Genomic DNA, 17,983 nt, shown 5'->3' with positions numbered 1-17,983 from the left:
GTGACAAGGGAGAGCACAGCCAGGTGACCACACCATGTGCAAGGAAACAGCAGGGCCTCCTGGAGGGTGGGGTGCTGTGGGACCCTGTGATAGTTGCCTTTTTACACCAAATTAGAACTTCTGACCTCCAAAGCAAAAAAAAAAAATGTTTCTTTTGTGTCAAACCACTAACTTTATAATAATCTGTTACATCATCCTTAAAGTTACTATAATGCTGGGGTTGGAGAGATGGTTCAGGGGTTAAGACCACTTGCTACTCTTTCATGGGGCCCAGGTCCAATTCTGAGCACCCACATGGTAACTTATAACTATATATAACTTCAGTTTAAAGGGCTATGACATCCTCTTCTGGATTCTTTGACCAATAGGCATGCATTTGGGTGCACAGACATACATGGAAGCAAAATACCCATACACATAAAATTAATTATGTAATTAATGTGATTATAAAACATTTTAAAAGCTAGTAACTTAAACAAAGGGTTTATTTCTCTAATTAAGGTGCATCTTACTGCATATTAGGAAATATCTATGTCAATATCACACCAGATGATAAAGCAACCCCATCGTGAGCTGGGGGTCTGACCTAGAATCTTGTAATCAAATGTACATCTCACTAACGATACCTAGCACTTAGGTTTACATCTCTCTGGTCTAAAAGAGTCATATAATCACATGCTACTATAAAAGAAGTGCTCATGACATGTGCACAGAAAATGAAAACCAAACAGATACTGGATGAAGCACGAGAATTCCAAGCAGAATTGGGGCTTCAGTCAGAATCCTGCCAAGTTCTCAGTGTCTGTGATTCAGTTTCTTTGTCATTTACATTCTTTTGTTCAGAGGCCCAGGTGAGGAGAACTGTGATCATGTCATGCTGAGCTCTAGTACATAACAGTATTTGATCACAAACTAGAGGATCCTCTGGGTTCCCATCAGGATGAGCACTGACTGATGTTTCCTACAGGAGCAGCTACACAGAAGGAGCTGAAGGTGATTCAGCCTAAGAAATCAGCTTCTGTCTCTGCTGGAGCATCAGCCACTCTGAACTGTACTGTGACCTCCTTCTCCCCCGTGGGGCCTGTGAAGTGGTTCAGGGGTACAGGACAGAGTCGGCACCTAATATATAGTTTCACAGGAGAGCGATTCCCCAGAGTCACAAATGTTACAGATACTACAAAGAGAAACAACCTGGACTTTTCCATCCGCATCAGTAATGTCACACCTGCTGATGCTGGTACCTACTACTGTGTGAAGATCCACAGAGCAGACACTGGCAAGGAGATTGGGTCTGGGGGAGGCACAGTGCTGAATGTGCTTGGTAAGTATCTCTTTGTCCTCCTCATCCCTGATATCTCCAACAGGTCAAAATGTGCCCAAGATTCTGTGAGCAGCAAGTGAGAAGCAAGCCTGTAAGTGACCCTCATGTTCATAGGGTGACTTTACTCCAACTGTAGACCAAGGAAGCAGAGGAGAGGAGAGGATGTGATTTGTTAGAGGTGCCACTTCTGGTAAATGGGGGTAAATTCATACCCTTGTCTGCCTTGCAATATTTATCTTTCATAATCTGTCCCATTCTAGTGGCTCCATAAACATAGCTAATGCCATGTTCAGTGACAGGGACAAACCTGGCCTATACCTCCAGAGTGTATTACCTTACCCGATTAAGTCTTGTCTTTCTGTCCAAACAACCTGGGCCTAGTGTACACCAGGTTCCACTCTAGATGTCAAACGAGATGGCAAGAAGCAGGCAAGCAGGAGTTCTTTACCCAAGACATGTGTCTCCTCTTCCCAAGAGGAAAAGCACATCAAGGCAGAGAGTGGCAAGGCCAGAGCACAGTGTGCTTTTCTCATTTTTCCTTCATCCACAGCACACTGAGATCCTTTGGTATTTGCCCACATTCACTGTGGAATCTGTCACTCTTGGTTTAATTGGTGGCCTTTATCTTGGATCTGTCTGGACACATTTTCTTTCCTATTTGCACAGGCACTGAAGGTTCTGGGCAATGTAGTCTTGTGTCCTGGAGGGTGTCTCCAGGTAGATGACCTCCAGTTACCAGCAGAGGCATCAGGACATTCACTTTGACCTGCCTTATTTCTTGGTCTTGATTCTGGCAATTTTACATCATGAAGGACAGCCAGACTATCCAGTCCAGGCCTGTTTGAGATGTAAACCCAGTTTGCCAGTGCCCTGTCTATGGTCTCATAGCCAGTTAGTGCTGGGACCTGGCCTTGAACCCACATCTGACTCCAGACCAGCTTCTTGCTGTCCAAGCAAGGAACACCATCTCCACATCAGAGCCTGGTGCATAAGAGATGCTGAGTCAGATTTTCTCAAATTCAGCCAGCATTTCCATTCTTCCTTAGCTCTACAAGGTTTCAAGATGTTCATCACACTCAGATGCTAATAGTAGTGATGAGAAAGGTACCTTAATACCAGCCGTAACCTCACCCCATATTAGAACTGAGAACTGTTCTCCTATGTAAACAAAGCATGGTAGTTCAGCAGCTAGAGACACACTAATTCAGATCCCAGATCATGAATGTTTCATTTGTTTCAAATTGTGGCCACTAAAACAGAGCTACAGCGGATGAACTTGTATGGCCACAGTCCTGGCAATAAGGCATATGACTGTAGTTGTTTTTTACTCTTTGGGGTCCTGCTACCCAGATTCCAAATAAACATACAGAGACTTATTTTTACTTACGAATGCCTGGCCTTAGCTTGGCTTGTTTCTACCCAGCTTTTCCAACTTAAGTTATCCCATTTCTCTTTAACTATGTCTTGCCTCTTGGCTTTTTTATTTTTTTTATTTTATGTTATCTTTCTTCTTACTCCATGGCTGGCTGTGTGGCTGGCTCCTGCTGTCTTCCTCTCCTTCTCCTTTTCTCGCTGCTCCTCTTCTCTTTAGCCTAGATTTCCCCTCCGATTTAATCTCTCTGCCTGCTAGCCATGTCTATTTCTCTCTCCTGCCTAGTTATTGGCTGTTCATCTCTTTATTAGACCAATCAGGTGTTTTAGATAGGTGAAGTAACGTAGCTTTATAGAGTTAAACACATTCAATATAAAAGAATGCCACGCATCTTTGCATAATTAAACAAATATTCCACATCATAAATGAATGGAACACATCTTAAACTAATATCCCAAAACACATGCCATCTGAAGGAGGCCTGCTGCATTTGAGGGTGAATTAGTTATAATGATGTTACCAATTTCCTACCTGGGTGTGGCATAGCAAGTTTTCTCACAACCTATCAACAAAGGGAGAGACAAGAGGAGTGGCTTCGTCCTGACACCACACAGGGGTCTCACATGGTACCCTCTCCTGCTAGCACAATATGTAGACTTCCTAAACTGAAGGAGTGAAGTCATATAACACACTTAGAGAAACTGCTGACATGGAGGAAATATTTCATCTTGTAAGCTTTGCTACTCAGAATCCATGTGACCTTGGATTTTCACTTTCCTTCTCCAGGCCTTAGTTATCAATTAAGTATGGGTGGGGGTTGATAGTGCTCAACCTGGGTGCTCTTCTATCTTTGGAATAACTTGGGAAACTGAGATTAAATTCCAGATCCATGTTCCTTTAAAGTCTGATTTGGGTTTTGGCATCTAAAATATCAAATGCTCCAGAACAGCTTGGGTTTAAAATCCCCTCAGATACATTTTCTGAAACAAGAGGAGATATTTGTGATTATTCCCTTGATAGAGCTCTTAGGCTACCAAGCTGAGGCATGACAACCCCTTATGCTTCAAAGTATCAGGGCCCAGCCTGCTGCACACAATATCCTAAAGCCCAAGTAATGTGCCAGTGACATTTCTCAGAGAGGTGACCCAGGGTCCCCAAGATCCTACCAAGTCAGAACCATGTTTGACTCCAGTCTCAGGCACACAACTTCCCTGTATTGCACAGGACTGCAGGAGAACAATATCTGAGGCCAGACATTTCTCTCTTTCACTCAGAACTGTATCTTAATGACACAGTACATCACTGAGCTGTGTTCTTCAAACTTCTCATGGTCATCTGCTCTCTATAATTAACTCCTCTGGAGGCAGTGCTTGTGGTCTTGATTGTGCCATAAAAGGCACTGATCAACTTTGAAGATCACTAAGAAAGAGGAGGATGTCAGGGTATAAAGTTATTTCTCAAACTGTGGGTTGGGACCCCTCTCCTGGTTGAACACTTTCACAAAGGTCTCATATCAGATATTTATATTATGATTTATAGCAGTAACAAAATTACACTTATGAAGCAGCCACAAAAATAATTTTGTGTTTGGGGGTTACCACCCCATGAGGGTTGCAGCATTGGGAAGGTTGAGAAACACTGGTATAAAGGCTTCAGCTCCTTAAAAGTAGATATTTCATGGGAGGGGCAGGAATAATCTAGAGACATGCCATCTTGGGCCTTTATGGATTTTGCTGCAGCTAATAGTGGCAAAGAATAAATATATGATCTCACATATAGTAACAACTGCAGTGATACATAGAATTATAAGCACACACTTAGGCATGGGTTTCTACCTTCATTTACATCTTTCTATGGTGACATATTTTTCAGTTTTTATGGAAAAGGACACTGATGCCCATTACATAAAGATCAGGATTGAAATTAGTCACATGTTGGGGTGAGATGACATTCGTCATTTGGTCTGTGTAACTTGTCCACCCACAGGCACTCTGATATTAATCCCACCAAAGGTTTGGTCACTGGAATCTGGGAAATACCAACATGGCCAGAAACTCCTGATAAATAGTGACTCTTCCCTCAAACCTGTAGGGATATCAGCTGTACTCGTATTTGGATACCTTGACTTCAAATAACACTCATGGTTTACACTCCTGATTTGATGCACATTTGAGAAGGAGTCACATATGCAGCCTGTTACACATAATAACTTCAGCACAAGGCACCTACACAACACACTGCTGCCTCCCTCTCACTACTCCACCCACACATGTGCTTTCAACCAGGGAATGTTACTGTCTGCTCAACAGGGTCATATCTGTTCTCTTGTGATTAACAGTTAGGAAATGAACCACCTTTAGCTTCTTCTGCAGAGGGTAATCACTGTTTTCAAACTCAAATCAAGTCCAACTGAAGCCCATTTAGAGATGCAGACTACTGAGCTCTCAATGTTAAATTCAGAGTTGGCACAGATGAGACCTACTAGCATGTACTTAAGGAAAGAAAGCAAACAAATATGGGAAGCACCTCTGTGACGTCATTTATTTCCTGAGTTACTATAGATGTAAATCTACAAATATTTTCCCTAGATTTGCTAGGTTTCCAGAGGAAGCCAGCAGGAGAAGATGATAGAAAATACAAAATACATTGATAATTGCCTTCCTTTGCCAAGGCTAAGAATTCTCCCTAGACTTGCTCTTCCTCCTTTACTTCCAGGGATCTTTGCTAAACTGTAGAGGCAAAAGCACAAAGGATACCACAGAAGGACCAGGACAAACCTTGCCCCCCCCAACAAAAGAAGGAAAGAAAAGAAAAGAAAAAGCAAATACTAAAACAAGGAGGATAAACAGTTAATAAGGTCTGTATCTGGGACACAGCTATGACCTTAGAGTAGAGCTTAGTGTGGCTGAAGCTCTGGTCTTGATCCCAAGCACCACAGTAAACAATAACAATAAGACAGTATCTAAGAAGGGTCCTCAAATGTGATGGCAACAGTGGTGGCCATCACAATCACATTCTTGTCTACGTGCCTCTTTGTAACTAAACCATCTCCTCCTGTGGTCTCGGGCCCTGCAGTCAGAGTTACTCCTGAGCAAACAGTGAGCTTCACATGCAAGTCCTATGGCTTCTCTCCTCGAAACATCACACTTAAGTGGTTCAAAGATGGAAATGAGCTCCCTCACTTCCTAACTACTGTGGACCCCAAAGGAGAAAGCGTCTCCTACAATATCTCCAGCACAGCCCAAGTGGTATTGAGCCCTTGGGATGTCCACTCTCAGATCATCTGTGAGGTGGCCCATGTCACCTTGCAAGGAGGCCCTCTCCATGGGACTGCCAACTTGTCTGATACCATCCAAGGTAAATGACTCTGAATCCCAGCTCAAGCTCACATCTGTTCAGAATGGTTTGGTCCATAGTTCCCAGCAAGCATTCATGCATACCATATAGAGGTTTAGGGGAGTCATAGACTATGGTCAGCATATAAAGAAAACTATTTAAACAGAAAAAATTACAGCTGTACTGATTATAAACCATGCCCCTCATTCCTGATATTTTCATTTTACTGTTGTTATTGCTTTCCCATTGAACCTGGGAGTTGTGCTTATTGACTTCATTTATTACGACACTCACCTTGTGCATCTATGTGTCAGGAGCTGTGTTTAGGGGTTCTACTCTGGCACAAATAATCATCCTTTTCCCACGTCAATCTTGGAACAGGGCTGGTTCCTCCATACTTCAGCCTCTCCTCTGAGGTCTGTCTGTGCTTAGGCTTTGAAGTCTCAGCTTCTGCTTCTGCTGTTTCAGTTTCACCCACTGTGGAGATCAGCCAGCAGCCATCAATGGTATGGTTTCTAATAAGTTCTACCCTTTGAGCCTTCGCTTGACCTGGTTAGAGAATGGAAAAGTATCCCAGATAGAAGAGCCTTCTATGTTCACAGTAAACAAGGATGGAAGCTACAGCTGGACCAGCTGGCGCTTGGTGAATGTATCTGCCCATGAGGAGGACATGTTACTCACCTGCCAAGTTGAGCATGATAGACAGCCAGCAGTCCTAAAAACCCATACTGTGGTGATCAGTGCACAGCAGAGGGAACAAGGTATTAGCACCATGTCTGGTGAATCTCCACCCCAGCTTCTTGGCTGTTGGCAAATTTATCCTCTTTTTTTTTGAATGTCAAAGGTAGCATTTTGCTTATTGTATGATAGTCCTAATATCTACAACTGAATAGAATGTTAAAGTTAGCTTTCATTGCCAACTTCTGAGGGGTCTCATACATCTCTCCATTGATGTGTTGATATTCACAGCTATTAAATAAGGGAGACAGGAAGGCATCATCCTACCCTAGAATCCTGTCTCTTGCCTTTTCCCTAATGTTTGTTATTTCCTCATGTTCATATTCTTCCTTTTCAGTATCTTCCCTGTCTCCTTTCCATTTTACACTTTTCCATGGACATCTGAGTCCTCACTGAGTGTAATCCCAATGGGCCTCCTGAGCACCTGTAGTTTTACTGTGGATCAGGAACCCAACTGACTGTGAGTGGTCATTTCATCCTGATTTGTTGTAATAGACAAATATCTATGTATTCAGACCCTGACTCCACACTTAGTACAAGCAGCTTTGAATTTGGCTGTCATCTCTTGCCCTTCATTGGTCATCATCTAATGAGTCATCAGTTTTATAGACAAGGACTCTAGGGGTGGGGAAGCAATAGGGATGTTGAGTTCTTGCCCTGAGACCTTGTGACCTGGTCTAATTAATATACTAAGGTCCCTGGGAGCAAGGTCATCGAGAGTGTATAAGGCAAATTTTGCTAGTAAAGTATTTCTCCTTGATTTGTTACTATGCTAGTACTTAGAATGAGATAAAGACCCCTTTGTATGAATTTGTTTTATTTTCCTCTCATGAAACACCAGCTGTGGCCCTCAACTCCCATGACTTTTACAAACTTAGGTTCCTTGTCATACAGCCTTTTTTGTGAACTTCATCTGTGGTGGTATTTTACTTGTACTGAAATGTGATTTTAATTGTATGTTAATAAATAAAGTTGCCTGGGGGTCAGAGCTATTAGAGCCATAGCAAGTGCGTGGCGGTGGTGGCCCACGCCTTTAAGGACCTGGAGGGCGGTACATACAGGCAGTGACGAGGCAGTCACATGTTTGGGTTTACAACCAATGAGAAGGCAGAACAGCTAGAGTATATAAAGACATACACACAGGAAGTAGGTCCCTTTCGGAGAGCTCTCTTGGCTGAAGAGGATCCCTGAATCAGGAAGGGTGAGGCTCTTAGCTCTGACCTCTTGGCTTTCTTCTCTGAATTGGCTCTGTGTTTCTTATTTAATAAGACCGTTGGTTACATCTACATTCATCTGTTGAATAAACAGCAGGTCGCCCAATTATCTGTTACATCACCATTAAAACAGTAAAGTTTAGAATATACCAGCTTCCTTAGAGTATGACTTATGTAGATGCTGCATAATTATACCCTATGATGGCTCTGTCATGTGTGCTCATCCACTTGCAAATGCAGTCCACAGTGGGTTCTCAGGTAAATAAGGATATTTTTATTCAAATCTAATACCATAATCACATTCAATGAAATTAACTATAATTTCCAACAATATTTCAAATGGACTGTATCTTCAAAATTACTTTATAGACTTTTTTGTGTGTCATAAAATTAGGTTCTTCAAAATGTATCACCTTCCACAGTTTACCCATTAACAAATAATTTTAGAACTTTTTGTCCATTTTATGTGAGTATTCAAACTTCTGCTATAGAATTTCTTAGACAATCGTGTTGTCCTTTTTAAGTCTAAGTGTATATGTATATGTATATGTATATGTATGTGTGATTATATAGTGATGTTCCTCTCTAGGTATTGATGTGGAAAACTTGTCATAGCTCTTTCATTTCATCAGTCTTTCTGGAAGATTTCCAATATTTTCCTCTTCCAAAAAAAAAAAAAACTTCTTTCAGTGATCATATCTATTTTTTCAGTTTCCATTTCATTGATTTTCTACTCTTCTCTCTTTAATATTCTTAGAAGAATATGTAGAAATACCTCATGGGTCACCAAATGATGTAAAGGAAATTAGGGTCCTGTCTTGGGATTCTTAGTGCCATTCATTTAAGAATGGGTTCAAAGGATGGGAAGCTCAATAAGAATTTAACTAGAGTTTGAAAATAAAAAATTCCTTCAGCAGGCAGGCTCTAAATCTCATCAGATTCCCAGAGGTTGATAATGTAGCAAAGAAAAGGAAAACAAAAATCAGAAACAAATAAACAAAAACTCCCCAAAACTTAGCCAGTGCAAAGTCCAGACACACGGTGAACAACAGGTGGGGAGGGAGCTGTAGGAAATAGTACTGCAGCCCATACATGGTACCCGGTAAAGCAAGCTTAGGTTCTGGCAAGCCCTGAAAGAAGATAGGAAAAAGAAAAAAGGTTGTTCCTTCTTAATCAAGGCCCAGAAAGGTGAACTTCACTGTGGTTCAGCTGGGAAGAACTGTACTGGGAGAAGAAATGCTGGGAGCAAAAAGGGCAGCATCTCATTAAAGGATCAATTATTCCACCCCTTTATCATGACTCATGTTTAATTTGGCCTCCTAGGGCCCAAGTTGAGATTCTAGTCTCTTGATGTGAAGTTTACTTAGGCTTTTGTTACTAATCTAAGGATAGTATTTCCTTCATTCTCTCTGGTTTAGTTTGGTTGGTTTCCTGGAGGTGGGAGACAATTCACTTCAATGCTTGATGCAGAAGAATTACCTTTCTATGGATAACTATTGTCTGCTACTTTAATTTAAACAATTACACCTCTACCACAGCCCTGGGAACAATGACCATTAGTCCTGGGATCTTCAATGCTGGACAGTTCAGTAATTAAATTGCAAATTCTCTTCTTTGAGTGTATTTCCCAGACTACTTTTTCATGTCAGAATCCCACCAAAGAATTCTATAGTGAAAGTGGGAAGGCAGGCCTTTCCAGAACACTGTGATATTAACACATTTATGAAAGAGCCTGTGTAACACAGGGAGCCATGGGATCATAGTGCAATGACAACAAAAGACACAGCAACTCCTCAGAGAGCTGGAGCACCGGATGGCCACTGAGAATTCCTTCAGATTGAAGAGGAAGGAGGAGGCAATAGAATTTATATCTGTACTCTGCTGTATCAAGTTGGGTGTTTGCTTCTTCCTAAGGCCCCATCAAGACCATTTTGATTCTTGTTTGTTTCGTCTTTGTTGTTGTTTGTTTGTGTTTTCAGGCAATGCTATACTTTCATTTCAAACTCAGGCAAAGAAATGTGTTGTTTAAATTGCCATTCCAACATACACAAGGGAAGTCAATTCAAGAACTCAAACATCACACCCACAGTCAAAAGCAGAGAGAAGCAAATGCAGCCTTACTATATGCTGTGTGATGCTCACCTAGCTTTCTTTTCTCGTCTTACACAGTGTGGAGTCCTGTGTCTAATGAAATGGTGCCACCCACACTCAGATTGGTGCTTACCATCTCAATTAACAGCTAAGACAATGCACCACACACCCACCAACAGGTCAACCATTTCTACACAATTTCTTAGCTGAAATATTCTTAGAATTCTAGGTTGTGTGAAGTGGACATTTAAAATTAACTATTATAGACAGTGTCTCTGGAAACTTAGGCTAGTAAAAACTCACACTTCTGATCCTCTTGTTTGTACTTTCCAGGTGTTGAGATTATAGGCATCAAAACATGACATTTATTCTCGTAGATTTGTCTATAGAATTTTTGTCCTTCATCTGCACATTTTCAGCAAATAGTTTCCAGCAAGGCTGTTTACAACTTCAGCAGGCTCTCTTACCCCAAGAATCTGGATTTTTCCAGGATTCTTTTATCTAAACAAGGCACTCTGTAAACTCTTTCTCTCAATGGATCATCTTTATGTGCATGTCCTGTGCCTAGCTATTCCTGGATAATTGAGAGACTGAACTTGTCTTGTCGAAGGACGGTGTCCCAGGGATCATCTAAATACCTGCAGTAAGGAACTTCTCTGAATTCCACTAACCTTGTGACATACCTGCAGATCAGATTCCCCATTGAAAAGGAAATAATAATCCTTAAATCCCAATAGTTCATTCTAGATCAGAATATGAGTGGCCATGGCCCAGGAACACAGATTTAGATCACATCAAAGTTCACTGTGGAAGAACTTTTATTTATTTATTTTTTTGTAGTAACAGAACAAAGAAAGTCCTAAGTCAAGACACTTTTGCAGTACATTGGTGGAAACATGGAAGAGGTGGGTTACCACACAGCAGAGAACCCTGTTCAAGGCTTCAGAGGCTATCTGATGACATGATTAGTATCTGGAATGGTGGAAGCTAGTGGTCTGCTAAGTTAATATATTCCAAAGGAAAACTAATCTTCTGCTTGTACATTCTGAATTATTTACCTCATGGTCACAAAGCTGTTATGTCAAGTACAGAGAAAGGCTATTAAGAGAGCTGAATATGGTCCACGATAATTTGGCTCTGGACCGGAAGCATGCCAAATTCTCCAATTCTCTGAAATTCAAAAAGTTAGTAATCATGACAAAAAGATCAGTTTGAAGGTTCAGCTTCTTTGTGACAACTTTTGTTCGTAAAATCAAGTGCTATGTGTCATTGAGTAGAAGTTCTTACCCAGTCTCTCTAGAAGGAAACTTGGTGACTTGGGGCAGGGCCAATGGGAAATTTGAAATCCTTTTACCACATCTTCTGCTTTGAAGTATTGAGGCTGGGATAGGGCACAGATCAAACTCCTCAGAGCTTTGATGGATGGGCTTGAGAATCCACAAATGGACCACGTAACGATCCCTGAGGATAAACCCCTTGTATGCTCTCTAATGGTTCCTGTTACCACTTGATTTCCAGGACTGAAGACATCAGATACTGCTGAGGTCCTTGTAGCTGTGTTCCTTGGACCCAAACTGCTACTGGTAATTGGTGCCTTTGCCATCTACATGCACAAGAAGCAGAAGGCCTGACTGTAAGTTAGGAAGGATGGAGGCTGTATTAGTTACTATTCTGTCGATGTGACAACATACTATAAGGAAATTAATTTATAGAAAAAAAGGGTTTATTTGGCCATACTGTTCCAGAGACATATGAGCCCATCAAACCTAAGAGGCATGAAGACAGATCAGGGAGCCAAGAGCTCACATTCTTGTGGAGAACATTAAACAGAGAGAATAAACTGGAAGTGTCACAAGGCTTTTTAAGATCAAAGCTACGTCCTGTGACATAGGCTGCAGTGTCTAAACCTCTCCAAAGAGTACCACCAACTGGGAACCATACATTCAAGTATCCTAGAATATAGAGAATATTTCTTATTCAAACCCCAGAGGGTTACCAGTCTTTGTACTAACAAAGAAGGGGCAGGGGCAGTAGGAGGGCCAAGGCATTTGTGAAAGTTTTACCATCTGTGGTGATGACATGTTGCTGAGGATCCTCAGGAATCTCTTGGAAGCCTTTGAGACATCCCAAGCTCCCAGGAAGTATGTGTGTCCTTCAGGAAGCTTTCAGTCAAGGATCAACAAAGGCATCCAAAGAAGCCTAAAGGAAGTGAAGGACATGGGCCCTGGGGAGGATGTGGGGTATTGGCCTCACTGCCCCTGTTAAAGGTCACCACAGAAAGTGGAAAGCAAGGGTTCATGGGAAACAGCAATCTACATTATGGACCAATTTTTAGAAGTTCCAAAGACCTGTAATAAGGACTGTTCCTTCTTTGTTCTCTCTGTGATCATAAAGAATAGACTCACAAAGACTGTTTGACTCAGGGACTAGGCTTAGATGAAACTTTTGTGACATGGGCACCACATCCACTCAGGACAGGAGGAGAGCAGTAACAGGGACATTGCAGCACTAAGGTACAATGTGTAAGTGGTGAAAGGATTTTTGAATGAGAGGTGATTCTCTACAACTCTTCTCTTCATTCTGCCATATCAGACCCTGACTCTCTGACATCATCTTTCTTATAGGGGCTCAGACTACAAGAAGCTGGTGAGAAGCTGTAGAAGACTGCTCTGAATGCCTCCCTCATGAGGAGAACGCCAACTCAGATTCCCTGTTATTCCTCTGCATAAGCATTGATAGATAGCTCATAGTTGTGATGCTGTGGTTATTGGATTCTATTCTTGGGGTTCTGAATCTCATTAATAAAATAATTTAAAAATGAATTCAAGTATAAGTTCAAAGACAGTTTATTCAAGTTATAAGGGAAAATTCCAAGTTCAGACACATATACAACTGAAAAACTTCACAAAGGAGGAGAATGGAGGATTAAAGGGGAAATACACTCATGCTGTTCAAGAAAGCATGAAGGTCAGACATATGGTGAACAAACTTCCACACTGTGAAAAGGGGACATTTCTAGCAAAAGTAAGGAAGCCTGAAGCATCATAAAAGGTATGCTTAGATTCAGCCACCATACAAAATACAAAAGAAAGAGACAGAAAGAAAGTAAAAAGGAAAATGCTTTGTGGGCATCATAAGTGAGATGAGATGGTTTACATGGTAAATGTGACACTATATTGAATCACTCAAAGGTGTCACAAGGAGAGATTTTCTAGATTGTCTTGTGGTCATGTCTGTGGGAGACTGTCTTGATGACATTAGTTGATGTGGAAAGATCTATTCCACTGGGGGGCTCACCATCCCATACTTGGGTCCTGGAAAATATAAAAAGAATATAATAGAAAGTAGCCTGAGGAGTCAAAAACATGTATTCATTCTCTCTCTCTGCACTTGACTGTGATATGACAAGCTGTTTCAAATGCCTGCCACCTTGACAAGCAGTTACAGATTGTAAGTTCGAATAGAGAGATAAAATGAACCCTTTCTCTGCTAAATTGTTTTTCTCGGGGTATTTTATCACAGCAAAAGAATTTAAACTGGGACAATTGGCAAAAGGGGGGCGATTTCATCAACTCGGGTACACTAGAATTGACAAGTGGCTTTTAACAGTGTGAAGTGGAGATGTAAATGAATTGTCATTACATGAACAGCAATGAACAAAAGCAACTTGTGGAGGAAATAATTTATTCGGCTTATACCACTCTATTACAGTTCATCATCAATGGAAGCCATGGCAAATATTCAGGGAAAAAGCCCAGAACTGCAGGAACTGAAGCAGAAGCTGAGGAGAAATGTTGCTTACTGGCTCGCTACACATCACTTGCTCAACCTGCTTTCTTTCTTTTTTTTTTTTTCTTATTTTGCAATACCATTCAGTTCTACATATCAGCCACGGATTCCCTTGTTCTCCCCCCTCCTGTCCCCCTCCCCTTCCCCCCAGCCCACCCCCCATTCCCATCTCCTCCAGGGCAAAGCCTTCCCCACAGACTGAGGTCAACCTGGTAGACTCAGTCCAGGTAGGTCCAGTCCCCTCCTCCCAGGCCGAGCCAAGCGATCCTGCATAGGCCCCAGGTTTCAAACAGCCAACTCATGCAATGAGCACAGGACCCGGTCCCACTGCCTGGATGCCTCCCAAACAGATCAAGATAATCAACTGTCTCACCCATTCAGAGGGCCTGATCCAGTGGGGACCCCTCAGCCATTGGTTCATAGTTCATGTGTTTCCATTCATTTGGCTATTTGTCCCTGTGCTTTATCCAACCTTGGTCTCAACAATTCTCGCTCATATAAACCCTCCTCATTCTCGCTAATTGGACTCCCAGAGATCCACCCAGGGCCTAGTCATGGATCTCTGCATCCAGATCCCTCAGTAGTTGGATGAGGTTTCTAGCACGACAATTAGGGTGTTTGGCCATCCCATCACCAGAGTAGGTCAGTTCGGGCTGTATTTCGACCATTGCCAGCAGTCTGTTGTGTGGGTATCTTTGTGGATTTCTGTGGGCCTCTCTAGCACTTTGCTTCTTCCTGTTCTCATGTGGTCTTCATTTACCATGGTCTCCTATTCCTTGTTCTCCCTCTCTGTTGTTGATCCAGCTGGGATCTCCCGCTCCCCCAAGCTCTCTTTCCTCGACCCTCGCCTTTCACTACCCCCACTCATGTCCAGGCTGTTCATGTAGATCTCATTCCATTTCTCTGTCATTGGGTGATCCCTGTGTCTTTCTTGGGGTCCTGTTTTCCAGGTAGCCTCCCTGGTGATGTGAGTAGCAGTCCAGTCATCCTTGTTCCATGTCTAGTATCCTCCTATGAGTGAGTACATACCATGTTTGTCTTTCTGAGTCTGGGTTACCTCACTCAGGATGATTTTTTCTAGATCCATCCATTTGTCTGCAAACCTCATGATGCCATTGTTTTTCTCTGCTGAGTAGTATTCCATTGTGTATATGTACCACATTTTGTTTATCCATTCTTCAATTGAAGGGCATCTAGGTTGTTTCCATGTTCTGGCTATTACAAACAATGCTGATATGAACATAGCTGAACAAGTGCTCTTATGGTGTGTCAACCTGCTTTCTTATACCATGTAGGACTACCTGCCCAGGAGTGGCACTGCCCACAGAGAGCTGGGCCCTATCACATTAATTATCAATCAAGAAAATGCAATACAGTCTTGCCTACAAGCAAATATTGTAGAGGCTTTTTCAGTTGAGATTCCTTCTTCCTAGATAACACTGGCTTTTGCCAAGTTGATTAAATATTATCCAGCATATCTTGTAAAATATAGAATCATATATTTGAGATCATTTGTTATAGAAGCTTGGAGTGCTGGTGCCATGACCTCTCACAGTTACTGTTGTTATTTGCTTCTTTATTGATTGAATAACTGCCTAGGTTGCTTACTTAATGCTATCCTCCTAAGCACACCAGCACTTGCGTTTTTGTCCTATAGTGTTTGCTAAGAAGCTACAAATCTTTGTGGGACAAAAGAGACTTATTTCAATTAGATTGACACAGAACCGGTGCATGGTTTATTTTACTAGTTTGTATATACTTGCAGTTGAAGCAGACATAGTCACAGTGAAGTAAGTCAGGGTGGTGCTACTTTGTATTTCCATTTCCTCCTTTGTGCTACACTCAGTAAGTGATCCCTGTGAGGGTGTACGGGATGACCTGTGCAGAGTGCACAGCCTTAGTCTGTGGATTATGCAGGTTCCTGTCAGAAACTGATGAGCACTAGTTGGTGTTTCCCTGTGCAAACTGCTGCACCGGGTGACCTGCAGGTGATCCAGTCTGAGAAATCAGGTTCATCTGCTGCTGGAGAGACAGTCACTCTGAGTGCACTGAGACTCCCTTGAATCCTGAAGGCACATGGAATGGTTCAGGGGTGTGCGCACAGCTGGGAGATAACATATAGGTTCACAGGAGAGCATTTTCCCAGAGTTACAAATGCTTTAGACATCACAAAGGGAAACAACCTGGACTTTTCCATCTGAATCAGTAACATCATCCATGCAAACAGTAGTACCTACTGTGTGAAGTTCCAGAAGGGGCACTTATAACAAGAAGCTGCAGTCTGAGCCAGACAGCAAACTGACTGTGCGTGAGTACACTGTTGTTTCCTTTATCTCCAATATATGGCAGCAGTTATGTTGTCCATCCTTCTATGAATAACAACTAAGAGGCAGGAGTGAGGGATGGGTGCTAATGTTCATGAACTGATTTCACCGCAATAGGTCGGGGAAGCCAAGAGGTGCAGAGGACTTGCCAAATAATGAGATCCCCCTTCTGGTTAATGGAGGAATATCAGATCTGCTTTGTCTGCCTGCCTCACAGTCCTAGTCTTTTCCTGTCTGATCCAGACCTCTGTGTGCACAGACAAGATCTCAGTCAGTTGAGTGACTTATGTAGTGACAGGATCAGATATGACCTGCTTCCTCACAGAGCACTTTTCCTCCATAGGGAAGTCTTTTTATTTAATGCTCTAAGCCCTGAGGGTCTGCTGTGACAGTCTCAACTTTGGATGACATGGAAATATCAGGGAGTATATAAATCAGGATCTCATCTCCATGAAAGCTCTGTATTTCCCTTCTGTGAGGACCTATGTCAGTACATAGGGGGCAGGATGTTTTTCCCACTTCCTCTTCATCTACAGCACACAGAAATATCCTGGAACACCCGAGTTTCCTGTGAACTCCTTCAGTCTTGGTAGAGGAACTGAAAAGAGGTTCTACATTTTCCGTGGGCCTGTCTGGAAATCTCGTGTACCAAAGATGACCTACTCTCAGAGGCATGAAGACTGAAAGGAGCTGAGCCATGGCCCAGAGATGGATCCTGTGCGGGTGATGTAGGGTTCTCAGGTTAGGCAAGGAGATGCTTATTTGGATTTCTGAAAGATGCACATAGTCCTCTTTTCATATATTAATTCTCAGATTTTACACACAGAAATGACATTAAGATAATCCAATCAACCCTTTTAATGATGTGAGATCTGTCTGTATGGCTATGCCCTTGTCCAAGAACCCATGTATAGTTAATATAAGGATCTGGCCCAGAGGCTAGTTATGACTCCAAGACAGCCTTTTGAGCCACCAGATGAAGACACTGTCTCCAAGGAGACAGTTGCACACCGAGTGATGTATCTAAGCCTATTATTGTTTTACATACATTTGTATATATATTTAGTGAGTGTGCATTTGTACTCATGCAAAGTGCTTATCTAGAGGTCAGAGGACAACTTGTGGGAGTCAGTTCTCTCCTTACACTGTGTGATTTCTGGGTATCTAATTCAGGTGATCAAGTTCAGCAGCCAGAACCTTGATCCACTGAGCCTTGTCTCTGGCTTTGAATCAAAGCTTCTTAAACTCAGTCACTACCCAGTGAAAGAACATTTCCATTTATCAATTTCTCAGGAGATCAGATGCTCCCCATATTCAAACACGGAGGCCCAGCTGTGATAGGCAAACCTTTCACCAGTGTCATCCACATCTTCAGTCCATATAAGAATAGAGTTTCTCCCCTTATTCCTGGGTAAACACAGAACCATACTTCAGTACAAAGACATATCACAATAAGGTCTTTGGTAGTGAATGCATCATTTGTTTCCATTTTTAGCTACTGAAACAGTGCTAGAGTGGGTGAACTTGTACAACCACTACCTTTTCCAGGAGGCACAAGAACTCTGGAGAACAGCTAGGTCAGAGGGTGGATGTATTTCAGTTTAGAGAGATTTACACAGTTTTCTATCCTGGTTGTAGAAGCCTCAAGAGTCCTTCCTTGCCTTTAACTGAGGCAGGAAAAGTGGCTTCATTCTAACTTCGAAGTTATCAACTTTACAGACACTAAAGTTCCCAGGTTACCAGTACATCCTCAGCAACCCCAGGTGGGTCAGAAGAGGAGCAGTTGGGTGATTTTCAT

At 42.2% G+C, this 17,983-nt stretch overlaps 1 protein-coding gene across 1 annotated transcript; it reads left to right on the top strand.

Annotated features, from left to right (window-relative positions):
* The first annotated feature begins 954 nt into the window (after positions 1-954).
* LOC128097081 (signal-regulatory protein beta-1-like) lies at positions 955-11,703 on the top strand. The gene is given in 5 exon segments (XM_052717249.1): positions 955-1,321; positions 5,733-6,050; positions 6,498-6,527; positions 6,530-6,808; positions 11,591-11,703. Coding segments are annotated over 5 exon segments (1,107 nt in total).
* The last annotated feature ends 6,280 nt before the right edge of the window (positions 11,704-17,983 follow it).

Source organism: Peromyscus californicus, unplaced genomic scaffold (assembly GCF_007827085.1).
Source record: "Peromyscus californicus insignis strain IS unplaced genomic scaffold, ASM782708v3 Scaffold_5__1_contigs__length_169319896, whole genome shotgun sequence".
NCBI lineage: Eukaryota > Metazoa > Chordata > Mammalia > Rodentia > Cricetidae > Peromyscus > Peromyscus californicus.
Note: the sequence above shows the minus strand (reverse complement) of the source record. Positions and strands in the feature narration are given on the sequence as shown.